Below are 15,549 nucleotides of genomic sequence, written 5' to 3' on the forward strand. Positions count from 1 at the left end.
GGTGGTCACCCGCCCATCGCTCCTTTCCTCCCCACAAAACTGGCATCTCTGCAGCAGTGACAGAGGATATCAGACCACCCACAGCATGGCAACGGCCAGACGTGAGGTGACAGATCTGCCAGGTTGCTGCTTTTACTTGTTATTTTACTTTCTTTGGTCAGTGTTTCTATCGCAGACAGCGTTCGGTCCAGCCTTTCTGTCATAGCGTTCTGTCCATCATTTCTGTCATAGCAGTCTGCCCAGCTTTTCTGTCATAGCGGTCTGTCCAGCTTTTCTGTCATAGCGGTCTGTCCAGCTTTTCTGTCATAGCGGTCTGTCCAGCTTTTCTGTCATAGCGCTCTGTCCAGCTTTTCTGTCATAGCGCTCTGTCCAGCATGCCTGTCATAGCGTTCTGTCCAGCATGCCTATCATAGCATTCTCTCCAGCATGTCTGTCATATCGTTCTGTCCAGCATTTCTCTCATAGCGTTCTGTCCAGTTTTTCTGTCATAGTGTTCTGTCCAGCATTTTTCCATCATAGCGTTCGGTCCAGCATTTTTTTGTCATATCATTCTGTCCAGCATTTTGGTCATAGCGTTCTGTCCAGCATCTCTGCCATAGCGTTCTGTCCAGCATGTCTGCCATAGCATTTCTGTGCCTGGATTCCTGTCATAGCGTTCTGCCTAGCATTTCTGTCATAGCGTTTCTGCCCCTGGATTTCTGTCATAGCGGTCTGCGCCAGAATTTCTGTCATAGCGTTTCTGCCCCAGGATTTCTGTCATAGCGTTTCTGCCCCAGGGTGCTGTCATAGCATTTCTGCCCCAGGATTTCTGTCGCAGTGTTTCGCACCAGGATTTTTGTCACAGTAGTCCGCCCCAGGATTTCTGTCACAGTAGTCCACCCCAGGATTTCTGTCACAGTAGTCCGCCCCAGGATTTCTGTCACAGTAGTCCGCCCCAGCATTTCTGTCACAGTGTTCCGCCCCAGCATTTCTGTCACAGTGGTCTGCCCCAGCATTTCTGTCACAGTGGTCCGCCCCAGCATTTCTGTCACAGTGTTCCACCCCAGCATTTCTGTCACAGTGTTCCGCCCCAGCATGCTGACCAGCCATTCTGTCACAGCATCTGCCCCAGGGTTTCTGTTATTGCGTTTTCTGGCCCAGGATTTCTGCCATAGCGTTCTGCCCCAGCATTTCCATCATAAGCGCTCAGCCCCGGCATTTCTGTTTTTTCGGCGTTCTGTCATAGCGTTTCTGCCCAGCATTTCTGTCTTTGCGTTCTGCCCCAACATTTCTGTCTTTGCGTCGCTGCCCCAGCATTTCTGTCTTTGCGTCTCTGCCCCAGCATTTCGGCCATAGTGTTCTGCCCCAGCATTTTCTGTCATTGCGTGCATTTCTGTCATAGTGTTCTGCCTCAGCATTTTCTAGCTCGGTGTTCAGTCTCAGTATTTCTGGCTCAGCGTTCAGTCTTAGCGTTTCTGCCCCAGGATTTCTGTCATTGCATTTCAGTCTCTGCGTGTTTCGGTCATTGCATTTCTGGTCAGGATTTCTGCCGTTGCATTGCTGTCTCAGGTTTTTTGTCATAGCATTTCTGCCCCAGGATTTCTGTCATTGCATTTCTGCCTCAGCATTTCAGTCTTAGTATTGCTGTCATTGTGTTACTGCTCCTGGATTTCTGTCACTACGTTTCTGCATCAGCATTAAGTTTCAGCGCTCCTGTCATGGTGTTTTTTGCGTTTCTGTCATAGCGTTGCTGCCCAGCATTTCTGTCATAGCATTTCAGTGCTCAGCTTCAGCGTTTCTCAGAGGGGTGTTGTTCATTTATGGCATACTCTGGTCGTTTTACGTCTTTGTTGATTGTCATGTCTCATCGTATCTGTGTGCATGTTTGTACCTGGGTCAGTTAGCTAGGGCTCACACATCAGGATCTGTCACGTCTACAGATCCATATGGGCTGAGGTTTCATTTGTTAATTGATTGTTGTCCACAATCTTCTCGCCCGTATACCATACGTCATACGATGCATGTTCATTCACTGCATCTATACGACTACCCACAACAGTCTGTGGGTACACTAGCCCTGAGTTTTCAGTTAATTACCTGTCTGTGCGCTGCAGGCTACTCAGGCTCATTTACCACTTAGGGTGGGGGGGGGTCCGTCCTCAGGTTCATTTACATGCAGTGGTCTTGACGTTTCTGCTCATGGTCTCATTCTTAGGTAGGCACAGAGGGGCGTTATTGTTCTCATGTCTGGTTGTCTGTCATTTCTCTAGTTTGTGTTTTTAGGTTGGGCCGTCTTGGCATCCATACCGATATCAACCATGCTTGCACTCACTCCCATCAGCCCTGCCCGTTGTTGGGGCTAGTTGATTGGTGCTGATGTTGTTGCGCCACTGGGCTCACCCTTGGGTCAGAAGCAGTCAATTTTTCTTTAGTTGATGTCCTGTTGCATAAAGGCCCTGGTTACCGCCCAGGGATGTATAGTCTCTCTCAGGGTGTGTGCTAAGCCACGTCCCCTTGACAGTCCTTGGGTGGTAGGTTTGGGCAAACATCGTCATGATTCTGGATTCCACTCTCAGCTCTGATCTTGTCTAGCATGTTGCCTGGAGTGCTGCTCAGGGACGTCAGTCCAGTTGTTCTTTCCGATCCCCAGCCTGTTCCAGGTGGGGGGGGGGGCTTCAGTCACTTTGGGTATGTCTGTATCATGCCATGGGGCTTATTTCCCCGGGATGGAGTCTGGCCCTGCTTCCTCGGTTCAGGATTCAGACTCAGTTGTTAGGTCTCAGGCTGAAGCATGACCCGATCGTATTCAGTGGGACCCGTGTCCTGTGTCTGGCATGGTTTCTCCACATTTGACAATGTTATTTCCATGGCGCATGGGCCTTATCTGCTTACTCCATCACATCCATCAGGTTTCCAGTATTTTGCACTCCTGCCAGTGGTCTGTTTGCACTCACCCTCTCACTTCCCCATACCAAGTATGCGTAGGCCAGGGATTGGGGGGGCATGTCAATGAGCTATTTCACTGGTGTCCGTTTGAAGTATTTCAATCTTCTCAGCCATCATTTTGCAGGGGTTCCTCGGGCCAGGCCTTGCTCCTTTCCCCCACGTATCCTCTCATTTCACAATCAGTTCATTCTCATGGCTGGGTTGTCTCGGGTATCAGGCTCAATCCAATCTTTCACGGGATGTCCAGTTGGGTTCGGGGTAGTTTCGCAGGTTCTATAGGGGGTTCCTTCTCATCACCAAGTCAGCAGTCGTTGGGTTTCTCTTGTCACAGCGGATACTTACTGTTGCCATCCGGGCGCACACTATTATATGTGTTAGCTCATTACCTTCCTAAATTTGTGACATTTTGCCCTCTTTTCAAGCATACTGACCAGCTAGGCCAAGGCACACCTCAGGCCTTGGTTCTCAGGAATATCGCATTTCCCGACTTGAAGACTCCGACTACAAATTATATATATAGATAGATAGATATACACACACACACATACACACACATACACACACACACACACATATATATATATATATATATATACACACACACACACACACACACACACGATATCACAAAAGTGAGTACACCTTCACATTTTTGTAAATATTTTAATATATCTTTTCATGTGACAACACTGAAGAAATGACACATTGCTACAATGTAAAGTAGTGTGTGTACAGGTTTTATAACCTCATGGCAAATAACTCTCTGAGGATCTAAAAAAGAATTGTTGCTCTACATAAAGATGACCTAGGCTATAAGAAGATTGCCAAGACCCTGAAACTGAGCTGCAGCACAGTGGCCAAGACCATACAGCGATTAGACAGGACAAATTCCACTCAGAACAGGCCTCGTCATGGTCGACCAAAGAAGTTGAGTGCACGTGCTCAGCGTCATATTCAGAGTTTGTCTTTGGGAAATACATGTATGAGTGCTGCCAACATTGCTGCAGAGGTTGAAGGGGTGGGGGCTCAGCCTGTCAGTGCTCAGACCATACACCGCACACTACATCAAATTGGTCTGCATGACTGTCGTCCCAGAAGGAAGCCTCTTTTAAAGATGATGTGCAAGAAAGCCTGCAAACAGTTTGATGAAGACAAGCGGACTAAGGATATGGATTACTGGAACCAGGTCCTGTGGTCTCTAGACAAGTGTGTCTTGCCTACAGTCAAGCATGGTGGTGGGAGTGTCATGGTCTTGGGCTGCCAACACTGGGGAGCTACAGTTCATTGAGGGAACCATGAATGCCAACAAGTACTGTGACATAATGAAGCAGAGCATGATCCCCTCCCCTTGGAGACTGGGCCACAGGGCAGTATTTCAACATGATAACGAACCCAAACACACCTTCAAGGCGACCACTCCCTTGGTAAAGAAACTGAGGGTAAAGGTGATGGACAGGCTAAGCATGTTTTCAGACCTAAACCCTATTGAGCGAGGTAAACATTAGCTCAGGCTGGTTACAGCCTAGCAGTAGCACATGCTTGGCATATTCAAATTAAGCTTAGTGAGGATATCAATTTACATATTATCATATTATCCTTTTTTATCTGTGTTTAAAAAAATAACTTAGTGGTTGTATACCCTGCTTGCACATTTTTACTTACAGGTAAGGCTATAATAAGGTTCACCTGTAGGTAAAATGAATGATGAATATGATATTCACCTTCCATGCAGCTGCTGATGTCAGCGGCACATGCGTTCTGAAGGTCCGGCGGTGCTGCTGGACCTTGCAGGAACAGGAACTCCCGTGCGCATGCGCAGAAGGGAAGTAATCGCGGCTCGGGCAACTCACAGTGCCGGAGCCACAAACCCGTAAGAAACGCAGAGGGAACATTTCAGCTCCCTCAGCGGTGACCAGGAGGCGGGGTGGGCGCTTCGTTCTAAGGTAAGTATTTCATACTAGCTCATTATGCCTTTGCCTTACAGTTTTTTTGTTTTTTTTTCCAAGGCATACAACCGCTTTGTCTATTCACCTTGTTCTTTGGGTTTTGCTTTTAGGGATCTACATGAGAAAGCATTAATTAATAATGTGTTTTATATCAACTGTAAAGTAAAATCCACATTAGTGATTGCAAGTTATAATATTGTAAGTGGTTGAAAGCTCAAATACCTATTAGTGTGAATCCTTACTCAAATTTCCATACTACAACTCTATGCTGGCAGTTGATTGGCCTGTTCTTATTTTTTTAAATTTTTTGAACAATGTATTCTGTATTTTAAGGTTTGTACTTGCATTGAATCTTTCAGGCTGACTGCATATGTGGTGAAGATATTTGCTATGGCATACGGTTTAGTGGGAATCGACGAACACATGCTCTGCGACAGTTTGAAATGGCTGGCCACGAAACAAAATCCCAGTGGGGAATTCATAGAGTCTGGGGAAGTTTATACAAAATCAATGCAGGTAGCATATTATTATACTATTCTACTCTTTTTCTTTTCATTTTCTAATGTATATGTATAATCATATGTGACAAGTTAATTGCGATTCCTTGTACTGTATGGAAAGGTTTGTATTTGAGGCTAATGGACTTTAATGGTACCGTAACAATTAACATACACAGTGTAAGATTGAGGTTATCAGACTCAAACGGTAGGTGCGTTTTAACTTGAGTACGCCAGTACAAAACAGTTTTTTTAAGGGCCTGGTAGCCCACTTTTATTTTAAAGCACAGAAAAGTTCACAAAGACATCAGTAGCCATGCAGGGGGGTTCCACCATTACTGTATCTTGTACACTCAATACTTTAGCCTCCTGGCTTACATTATTCCCGTACGGCAGGTTCAGGCCCTTTAGGCTAGGCCTTAGGTCTGCTCCTCAGACCCAAAAAGAGTTTCCTAGAGTTAAGCTCTCTCCTAGCTCACTCCTGATCAGTGTCTTGCTGCTCTGTCACCAAGTATGTCTGCCTCCTGCAGACATGCATGCTCTGGCTACACCCATGCAGCCTCTGAGTGCCGGTTCACACAGGGGCGATGTGGGATCCGACTTCCAGTCCCCCCAAGTCGCGTGGTTGAGAAAATCAATGGAAGTGAATGGAGCCGTCTTAAAGTACACTATTGAAGTTGCTCCGAAAAGGTTCCTGTACTACTTCAATCCGACTTCAAGGCAACTTGTACCCATTGATTTCAATGGAAGTCGCCTCCAAGTCAGATCCCCTGTCTTAATTGAAGCAACTTTCTAGGAAGTAAAAATAGTTTTCTAGGCAAACCCCTCCCTCCCACAGAGCTGATTATTATGTGATTGGCCACTGGCAAAGTCCCCTGTCCTGGAGGCAACTTCAAGTTGCCTTGTAAGTTGCCTCAAGTCGCGCTGTGATTCAAACTCAAGTCATGTCCAAGTTGCCTCCCAAAGTCGTGCTGGAAGTCGTGTTGCCCCTGTGTGAACCAGCTCTTACTCCTCTCAGAGGAATGGGAGTCCACCTGACTCCCATGCACAGACTTCCTGTCTGTTGGGGTGGAACACTGAGCCATAGCCAGGTCAAAACGAAATTGCCCAGCACACAGCTAGATCAAAATTCTTAATTTAATAAAAAAAAATTACGTCAGTGCTACAGTTTGAATTTAAAACGTATTTGTGTGAACTGTGAAGTTAAGTCATGGATTGTGGAAACTAACTAGTGTCGGGTGATTGTATTTAGTGTATATCACATTTACCACTGACTAATGCAGAGTTGCAATGCAAGGAGATCAGCTGAAAGTAGTTGGATCTGAATGTGTGTTATAATTAATCGAAATTAGTCGATTAATCGATTTAAAAAAAGAGATTAATCAAATGCGAACATTTTAATCAGTAACAGCCCTAGTATTTATACAAGGTGGATGGAAGATAAGATCACCCAGCTGTGTCCAGTTAACAGGTGGAAATTGGATTCAGTCGGACGTTTGCCAAGACCTTCGATCGGTTAGGTGCATAAAGCACTGGTCATGGAATTCCCAGGGTGAACACATTCAAATCCAGGGGACTCACCTTATATTATAATATTATACTGTATAATATAGAGAACTACATTAACTATCCATGATACTCATTATAAGTATACCAAATATAATGACCTTTGGTTCCAATTTTGTCATGCCAAAAACTTTCTGATGTCAGATTGACATTTACTTTCATATTTAAACTGGTTGTAAACCCTTACAAATGTGGCAGCACGCAGGTAAAATCACCTGGTTGTATCCAGGATGGGAAATATGTGTGTCCTAGATTCAGGCTTTATGCAGACTTTTACAATTAGAGGGGAAGAGTTAATGAGCCCAGCTGTAGTAAGTGGGCTCATTAAGACCTCTACAAAAAACCCCAGCATGCATAGGGAGATGCTCCATCCTGGAACCAGTTTTGTGTTGTATAGACTGGGGAGTGTGTCACCTGTACTGTGCGGTGAGTTAACGCCTGTGTGGCAAAACCTTTACAACAAAGGCAGGGACTGGTACAGCACAAGGCTGCACCCAGTTGTTAGACAGGGAGTCTACGTGTGTAGTTAGAGGTCAAGCTGACCAGGATTTATTTTCTTGTTTTATTTTGTTTGGCTGTTATATGTATCACTGCATGTAGCATAAATAAACCGGATCTTTTGTTTTTTTAACCTACACCGCTGTCTGCTGTGCCTGACTTTGTGTTGTGAACCCATCCAGGGGGTCACACACACCCGCTGCCGAGCTAACCCCTCACAGTTGGTGGAGAATGCGGGCACTTTTTTTTTTTTTGTTAAGGCCAGCATGGAGGAGATACTGAGACAGCTGGCTCTAGCAAATGCAAACCAGCAACAAGCAAATGCAAATCAGCAGCAAACAAATGCAGGTTTACAAAAGAGCCTTGCAGCCCAGCAGCAGATAAATGCAACTTTGCAGCAGAGTTTGGAAAATCAGCAGAAGGCTCACCAGCAGAGTTTGGAAGCTCAGCAACAAGCCCAGCAGCGATCTGAAGCCCGCTTCATAGACCTGTTGCAGAAGCAAGAGCAGAATTTTCAACAGAAAATAGAGACATTAATACAGCAACGTCCGCAGACCAATGAAGCAAGTGGTTACAATAATACCGCATCCTTTGGTGTGAGCAGTTTACTGACAAAAATGACTGGAGAGGATGATCCGGAGGTGTTTTTGACCACATTTGAAAGGACTGCTGAAAGGGAAAAGTGGCCTAAGGAGCAATGGGCTGGACTGGTGGCCCCTCTGTTAACTGGGGAATCGCAGAAAGCTTATTATGACCTAGAGCCTGACCAAGCAAAAGACTATGTGGTGCTAAAAGCAGAAATATTGGCACGGCTGGGTGTCACCCTGGCCGTCCGGGCTCAGCGTGTGCATAACTGGACTTTTCAGGTTGGAAAACCTCCCAGGTCTCAAATGTATGATCTCATTCACCTGAGCAGGAAGTGGCTGCAGCCAGAGACTTTGACTGCACCAAACATTGTGGAACGTGTTGTTATGGATCGTTTCCTGAGAGCTCTTCCTACTGCCATCCAAAAATGGGTAAGCCATGGAGACCCAGAAAATGCAGATAAACTTGTGGATCTGGTTGAGAGGTACTTGGCTACAGAGAACCTGACCACATCTTCCAGGGACTCACGGACTTTCCCCCCTAAGACCAGATCATCCCCAGTGGCGGGTAAGATGACTCCAAGGGGTGAGGGTGGAGAGAGTGAGAGGGTGGGAGTTCTACCTAAGGTCTGGCGGGAGCAGCCCAGGAAGCCCATGCTGCAAGAGGCAGCGAAAAAGATTATCTGCTACCGCTGCCGGCAAGAGGGACATATTGCAGCCAATTGCCCAGTTGTGGATGAGCCTATGCAATGTGACTTTATAAGGGAGAGACGTCAGTCGCTGTTTGCGACAGTTGCATGCACTGCCATTCGGGGACCTGAGAGACATTTATGTAAAATATGTATTAATGGTAGACATGTTGATGTGTTGCTAGATTCAGGTAGCCTGGTAACATTGATAAAAGCTGAATTAGTTACTACAGAGGTCTCTGGGAAGAACAGGGTGGCTGTTATTTGTGTGCATGGGGACACCCGAGAGTATCCTGTAACTTCAGTGTTTTTTGAGACCCCCAAAGGTAACCTCTCTCATCAGGTGGGGTTAGTGTCTCACTTACCACATGATGCTATTGTGGGAAGGGATTTTCCAAAATTCTGGGAACTCTGGGATTGTCCTGAGCCCCCCACTGGTGCCCCTATAAACCAGGAAGATGACCAGAATTCCTCTGGGGGTGGTGGGGACTCTCCTGAATTTCCCTTGTCGGTATTGGCGGGGGAAACTCGAGAAACTGGGGAGGAGCCAACATCCTCAGTTGAAAACATGCCGTCTGTGGAGTTTTCGGATCTTGAGGTTCACAGGGAAATTTTTGCCACAGAACAGTTAAAAGACCCCACCCTAATAAAGGCACGGGAAAATGTGGTGAAAATAGATGGCGAGTTAGTGAACCCAGATAAGACTTGCACTTACCCGTACTTCACTGTGGAAAGGGACCTGCTGTATCGAGTGGCTCAAAGGGCAGAAGAAACCATTGAGCAACTTGTGGTGCCCAAACCTTACAGGAAGTTGGTGTTAGAATTGGCCCATGGGCACATTCTGGGAGGTCATCTGGGGACCGAAAAAACCAGAGAGAGGGTATTGCAGAGATTCTATTGGCCTGGGGTCATGAAGGAAACAGAAAATTATTGTTCCTCCTGCCCTGTGTGCCAGAAGTCGGCACCTATGCCACATTTCCGTAACCCGCTGGTACCTCTTCCTATCATTGAGGTCCCCTTTGAAAGGATCGCAATGGATTTGGTAGGTCCGATAATGAAGTCCGCTAGGGGGCATCAGTACATTTTGGTTATATTGGACTATGCCACCCGATATCCGGAAGCAATTCCTCTTCGAAATACCTCGGCCAAAACCATAGCCAAAGAGCTATCTCTTGTTTTTAGCCGCGTGGGTATTTGTAAGGAACTGCTTACGGACCAAGGTACACCCTTTATGTCCCGGGTTATGAAAGAATTATGCAAGTTGTACAAAGTGAAGCAATTGCGTACATCTGTGTATCACCCCCAAACAGATGGGTTGGTTGAAAGATTCAACAAAACCCTAAAACAAATGTTAAAGAAGGTGGTGGATAGAGATGGAAAGAATTGGGATTGTCTAATACCCTATCTGATGTTTGCCATTAGGGAGGTACCCCAATCCTCTACGGGTTTCTCACCCTTCGAGTTGCTCTATGGGAGACACCCAAGAGGGCTGCTGGATATCACCAAGGAAACTTGGGAAAATGAGAGTTCTCCTCACAGGAGTGTGATTGAGCATGTCGCCCTGATGCAAGATAGAATTGCACAGGTAATGCCAATTGTAAAGGAACATTTAACCCAAGCGCAGTTAGCACAGCAGAGAGTGTACAACCGTGGGGCCAAGACACGTACTTTTTCCCCGGGGGATAGGGTCTTGGTGCTAGTCCCTACGGTTGAAAGCAAATTTCTGGCCAAATGGCAAGGTCCATATGAAGTAATTGAAAAAATGAGTGAGGTGAACTACAGGGTTAGACAGCCAGGAAGGCGAAAGCCGGAGCAGATCTATCACGTCAATCTGCTGAAAGCCTGGAGGGATAGGGAATCCCTAGTCGCAGAGACTTTGTCACAAGTACAGCCTGATTGCTTAGTTCCTGAGGTTGGAATAGCAGACACCTTATCGAAAGCCCAACAACAGGAGGTTAAAGAGTTTGTACTTCGTAACAAAGAGATTTTCTCTGAGCTGCCGGGACAAACATCTGGCGTAGAGCATGACATTATCACCCCGCCAGGAGAAAGGGTAAAACTAAAACCTTATAGAATACCAGAGGCCCGACGGGAGGCAATACGTGGGGAGGTTCAAAGGATGCTGGAATTGGGTGTGATAGAGGAGTCCCAGAGTGACTGGTCCAGTCCTATCGTACTAGTGCCCAAACCTGATGGGAGCTGGCGGTTTTGTAATGATTTTCGACAATTAAATAAAGTTACAAAATTTGACACCTACCCCATGCCGCGTATAGATGAGTTGATTGACCGGCTGGGAACAGCCCGATATATGACAACTCTTGATCTCACCAAAGGGTATTGGCAAATTCCCCTGGCCGAGTCGGCCAAGGAGAAAACTGCGTTTGTAACCCCAGATGGGGCATTCCAATATAAGAGAATGCTGTTTGGGTTACAGAATGCACCGGCAACATTCCAGCGGAAAATGGATAAGATTCTGAGGCCCCATCAGAAATATGCTGCAGCTTACCTGGATGATGTGATTATTCATAGCACAGACTGGGTCTCACATTTACCAAAAGTACAAGCAGTCCTAGACTCTATCCGGGAAGCTGGGTTTACGGCCAATCCAAAGAAGTGTACCATTGGACAGGAGGAGGCCAAATATCTTGGGTACACTATTGGGAGGGGGGTGATAAAACCCCAAGTCAATAAAGTCGAGGCCATACAGAGTTGGCCACGTCCCAACAGCAAGAAACAGGTACGAGCCTTTCTGGGAATCGCTGGCTATTATCGACGATTCATTCCCCATTTTGCTTCTCAGGCTGTGCCCCTCACCAACCTGACGAAAGGGAAAGAGTCAGTCATGGTTAAATGGTCCCCAGAGGCTGAAGAAGCATTTCAGTCCTTAAAAACAGCCTTATGTAGCCAGCCAGTGTTGTACTCACCAGACTTCTCTAAGGACTTCGTGGTACAAACTGATGCATCAGACGTTGGGTTAGGAGCAGTGTTATCCCAGGTCTGGAACGGGGAAGAGCACCCAGTCATTTACCTCAGCAGGAAGTTGAAGTCCCATGAGGTAAATTACTCCACGATTGAGAAGGAATGTTTAGCAGTGAAGTGGGCTCTAGATTCCCTTCGGTACTATCTGCTAGGTAGGCACTTTGACCTGGTGACTGATCACGCTCCTTTAAAGTGGATGGCTCAAAACAAGGAGACCAATAGAAGGGTAAATAGGTGGTTCCTGGCCCTACAGGAATTTAACTTTACAGTTAAGCATCGCCCTGGTGTTAAAATGGGGAATGTGGATGCTTTGTCTCGGATACATGCGTGTCTGGCTGCTTGTGTTACAACCCCAAGGTTGAAACAAGAGGGGGGGGGTATGTGGCAGCACGCAGGTAAAATCACCTGGTTGTATCCAGGATGGGAAATATGTGTGTCCTAGATTCAGGCTTTATGCAGGCTTTTACAATTAGAGGGGAAGAGTTAATGAGCCCAGCTGTAGTAAGTGGGCTCATTAAGACCTCTACAAAAAACCCCAGCATGCATAGGGAGATGCTCCATCCTGGAACCAGTTTTGTGTTGTATAGACTGGGGAGTGTGTCACCTGTACTGTGCGGTGAGTTAACGCATGTGTGGCAAAACCTTTACAACAAAGGCAGGGACTGGTACAGCACAAGGCTGCACCCAGTTGTTAGGGAGTCTACGTGTGTAGTTAGAGGTCAAGCTGGCCAGGATTTATTTTCTTGTTTTATTTTGTTTGGCTGTTATATGTATCACTGCATGTAGCATAAATAAACCGGATCTTTTGTTTTTTTAACCTACACCGCTGTCTGCTGTGCCTGACTTTGTGTTGTGAACCCATCCAGGGGGTCACACACACCCGCTGCCGAGCTAACCCCTCACACAAACCACTTTGACCTACAGGTAAGCCTAGATTAAGGCTTACCTGTAGGTCCAAGAAATATCTCCTAAACCTACACGGTTTAGGAGATATTTACAAAAAGACAGGCACCGCTGTCTACGGCGCATGCGCCATAGACAGTGGTGTGCAGGCGCACTGAGCACGCCGCAGATCACGGCGATATGCCGCTCCCGTGTTGGCTCCCATGCGCATGCATGGGAGTGACGTCATCGCGGCTCCGGCGAATCACAGTGCCAGGGCAGCGAGACCCGGAAGTCACTCTGGGATACATGGCAGCGGTGAAGATAAAGGAGGAGGACCGCTTCGGGGGCTTCGTTCTCAGGTAAGTTATTCATAATGAGCTAGTATGCTATGCATACTAGCTCATTATGCCTCTGCCTTGCAGGTTGCATTTTTTTTTAAAAAGTGCCTTTACTTCCTCTTTAGCAGACTGTGCCTTGGCAGCTTTACTAACACAGTTCTTTTTCCCCTTTGATAGTTCTATTATTTGCTCTGTATACACTTTAGCAACCTTTGGGCACTTTAGCAACCAAATGAAATCTTATCATAAGACAGAAAATGTTCATGTTGTCAGTAGTGGAACAGTCAGATCAGTAAATGGAAACTCCCTGAGAGTATAAATCACCTAACATGTATGACAAGCCAACACTTTCTTCATTTTTAATAAAGTGGGTAAGTCTTAAAACCCGTGTCTGATTTTTACTGGGAAATGGGTCAGGTTTTTTTGTCAACAGCCATCTTTCATCGTGATTAACCTGGAGCTGCATCACTGAATGGCATGATTGACAATGAATGTACATTGTGGGACTTTTAATTTTTATAAATAACTTGTCAAACGTTTGCGTGTGTTTCTTTCTAGGGTACTATGTACCCCTTACTCATTCAAATGGGATGAAGGATAGTATCTAGGGGGGCATCCTTTTTTTAAATGGGGGGTTTCCAGATTCTGATAAGCCCTCCACCCACAGACCCCCATAACTACTGGGCCAGAGTTGTGGGGAAGAAGACCTTGTGCTTATCAACATCAGAACAAAAGGCTTTGCCAGGGGGCAAAGTACCCACCCCCCATGTTAAAGGAATGCCACTTGGTGTGGTTCAGGGAGGAGGGAGCACATGCTTGCCCCCCCCCCCCCACACACACACACACACACTCATACACACTTTAATGGCCATGCAGGCTGATTCACCTGTCTGTTGAACATTTTAGGTGTTGTTACATTAGTCGAGCGAAAGACAATATGAAAAATTTTGCACACATATGGGAATTATTTGTTATGCTTGCACAGATGATGAAATGTTTGTAAATCAATTTTTTTTCTATAAATTGGCCCATAAGTGTAAAGTAAAGTAGTGGATTGGGTAATGAAGCTCAGTGCTTTAGCCTGACAACAGTGCTTTACTACTGCATTCAACAGTTTCTCACTCCTTTACCAAAACTTATCGTTACCCAGCTTGTCCATACATGGATCTACATTGTAAATTTGCTGTCCCCTAAAAATAACTCAACACACAGCCATTAATGTCTAAATCCGCTGGCAATAAAAGTTAGTACACCCCTAATTGAAAATGTCCAATTTGGGCCCAATTAGCCATTTTCCATCACCCATGTCATGTGACTCATTAGTGTTACAATTCTCAGATGTGAATGGGGAGCAGGTGTGTTAAATGTAGTGTTATCGCTCTCATTCTCTCATACTGGTCACTGGAAGTTCAACATGGCACCTCATGGCAAAGAACTCAATGAGGATATGAAAAAAGAATTGTTGCTCTACATAAAGATGACCTAGGCTATAAGACCCTGAAACTGAGCAGCAGCACAGTGGCCAAGACCATACAGCCGTTTAATAGGACAGTTTCCACTCAGAATAGGCCTCACCATGGTTTAACCAAAGCAGTTGCATGCACATGCTCAGCGTCATATCCAGAGGTTATCTTTGGGAAATAGACATATGAGTGCCACCAGCATTACTGCAGAGGTTGGAAGGATGGGGGGTCAGCCTGTCAGTACCCAGACCATACGCCCCACACTGCATCAAATTGGTTTGCATGGCTGTCATTCAAGAAGGAAGCCTCTGCTAAACATGATGCACAAGGAAAGCCCGCAAATCGTTTGCTGAAAACAAGCAGACTAAGGACATGGATTACTGAAACCAAGATAAACTTATTTGGTTCAGATGGTATCAAGCTTGTGTGGCAGTAACCAGGTGAGGAGTACAAAGACAAGTGTGTCTTGCCTACAGTCAAGCATTGTGGTGGGAGTGTCATGGTCTTGGGCTGCCAACACTGGGGAGCTACAGTTCATTGAGGGAACCATGAATGCCAACATGTACTGTGACATACTGAAGCCAAGAATGATCCCCTCCCTTCAGAGACTGGGCCGCAGGGCAGTATTCCAACATAACGACCGCAGACACACCTCCAAGACAACCATTGTCTTGCTAAAGAAGCTGAAGGTAAAGGTGATCGACTGACCAAGCATGTCTCCAGACCTAAACCCTATTGAGCATCTTTAGGGCAGCCTCAAATGGAAGGTGGAGGAGAGCAAGGTTTCTAACATCCACCAGCTCTGTGATGTCGTCATTGAGGAGTGGAAGAGGACTCAAGTGGCAACCTGTGAAGCTTTGGTGAACTCCATGCCCAAGAGGGTTAAGGCAGCGCTGGAAAATAATAGTGGCCACACAAAATATTCACACTTTGAGCCCAATTTGGACATTTTCACTTAGGGGTGTACTCACTTTTGTTGCCAATGTTTTAGACATTAATGGCTGTGTGTTGAGTTATTTTATGACATTCACTAAGCTCTGGGGAAAATGAGTGCAATTGCACTTGCAAAGAGGCCAGTCTATTTGTCTTCAGTAAATCAATCCCTATGAGTGCACAAAGAGGCGCTGTGGAAGCCTGTTAGCATGAGTTGAGGAAACTGCATGTGAAAGGCTTTGTGAG

The 15,549-nt window shown here is 46.1% G+C and overlaps 1 protein-coding gene across 1 annotated transcript in view; it reads left to right on the forward strand.

The window, feature by feature from the left end:
* The window catches only part of LOC143974836 (complement C3-like), a 332,677-nt gene that overhangs the window by 225,728 nt on the left and 91,400 nt on the right, over nucleotides 1–15,549 (forward strand). The window contains exon 26 of the mRNA XM_077476590.1: nucleotides 5,231–5,387. Within this exon, the coding sequence (XP_077332716.1) occupies nucleotides 5,231–5,387 (157 nt within the window). The remainder of the gene's footprint in view (nucleotides 1–5,230; nucleotides 5,388–15,549) is intronic.

This window comes from Lithobates pipiens, unplaced genomic scaffold, assembly GCF_037356315.1.
Source record: "Lithobates pipiens isolate NorthernLeopardFrog02 unplaced genomic scaffold, aLitPip1_a1.2 Scaffold_13, whole genome shotgun sequence".
Classification (NCBI taxonomy): Eukaryota; Metazoa; Chordata; class Amphibia; order Anura; family Ranidae; genus Lithobates; species Lithobates pipiens.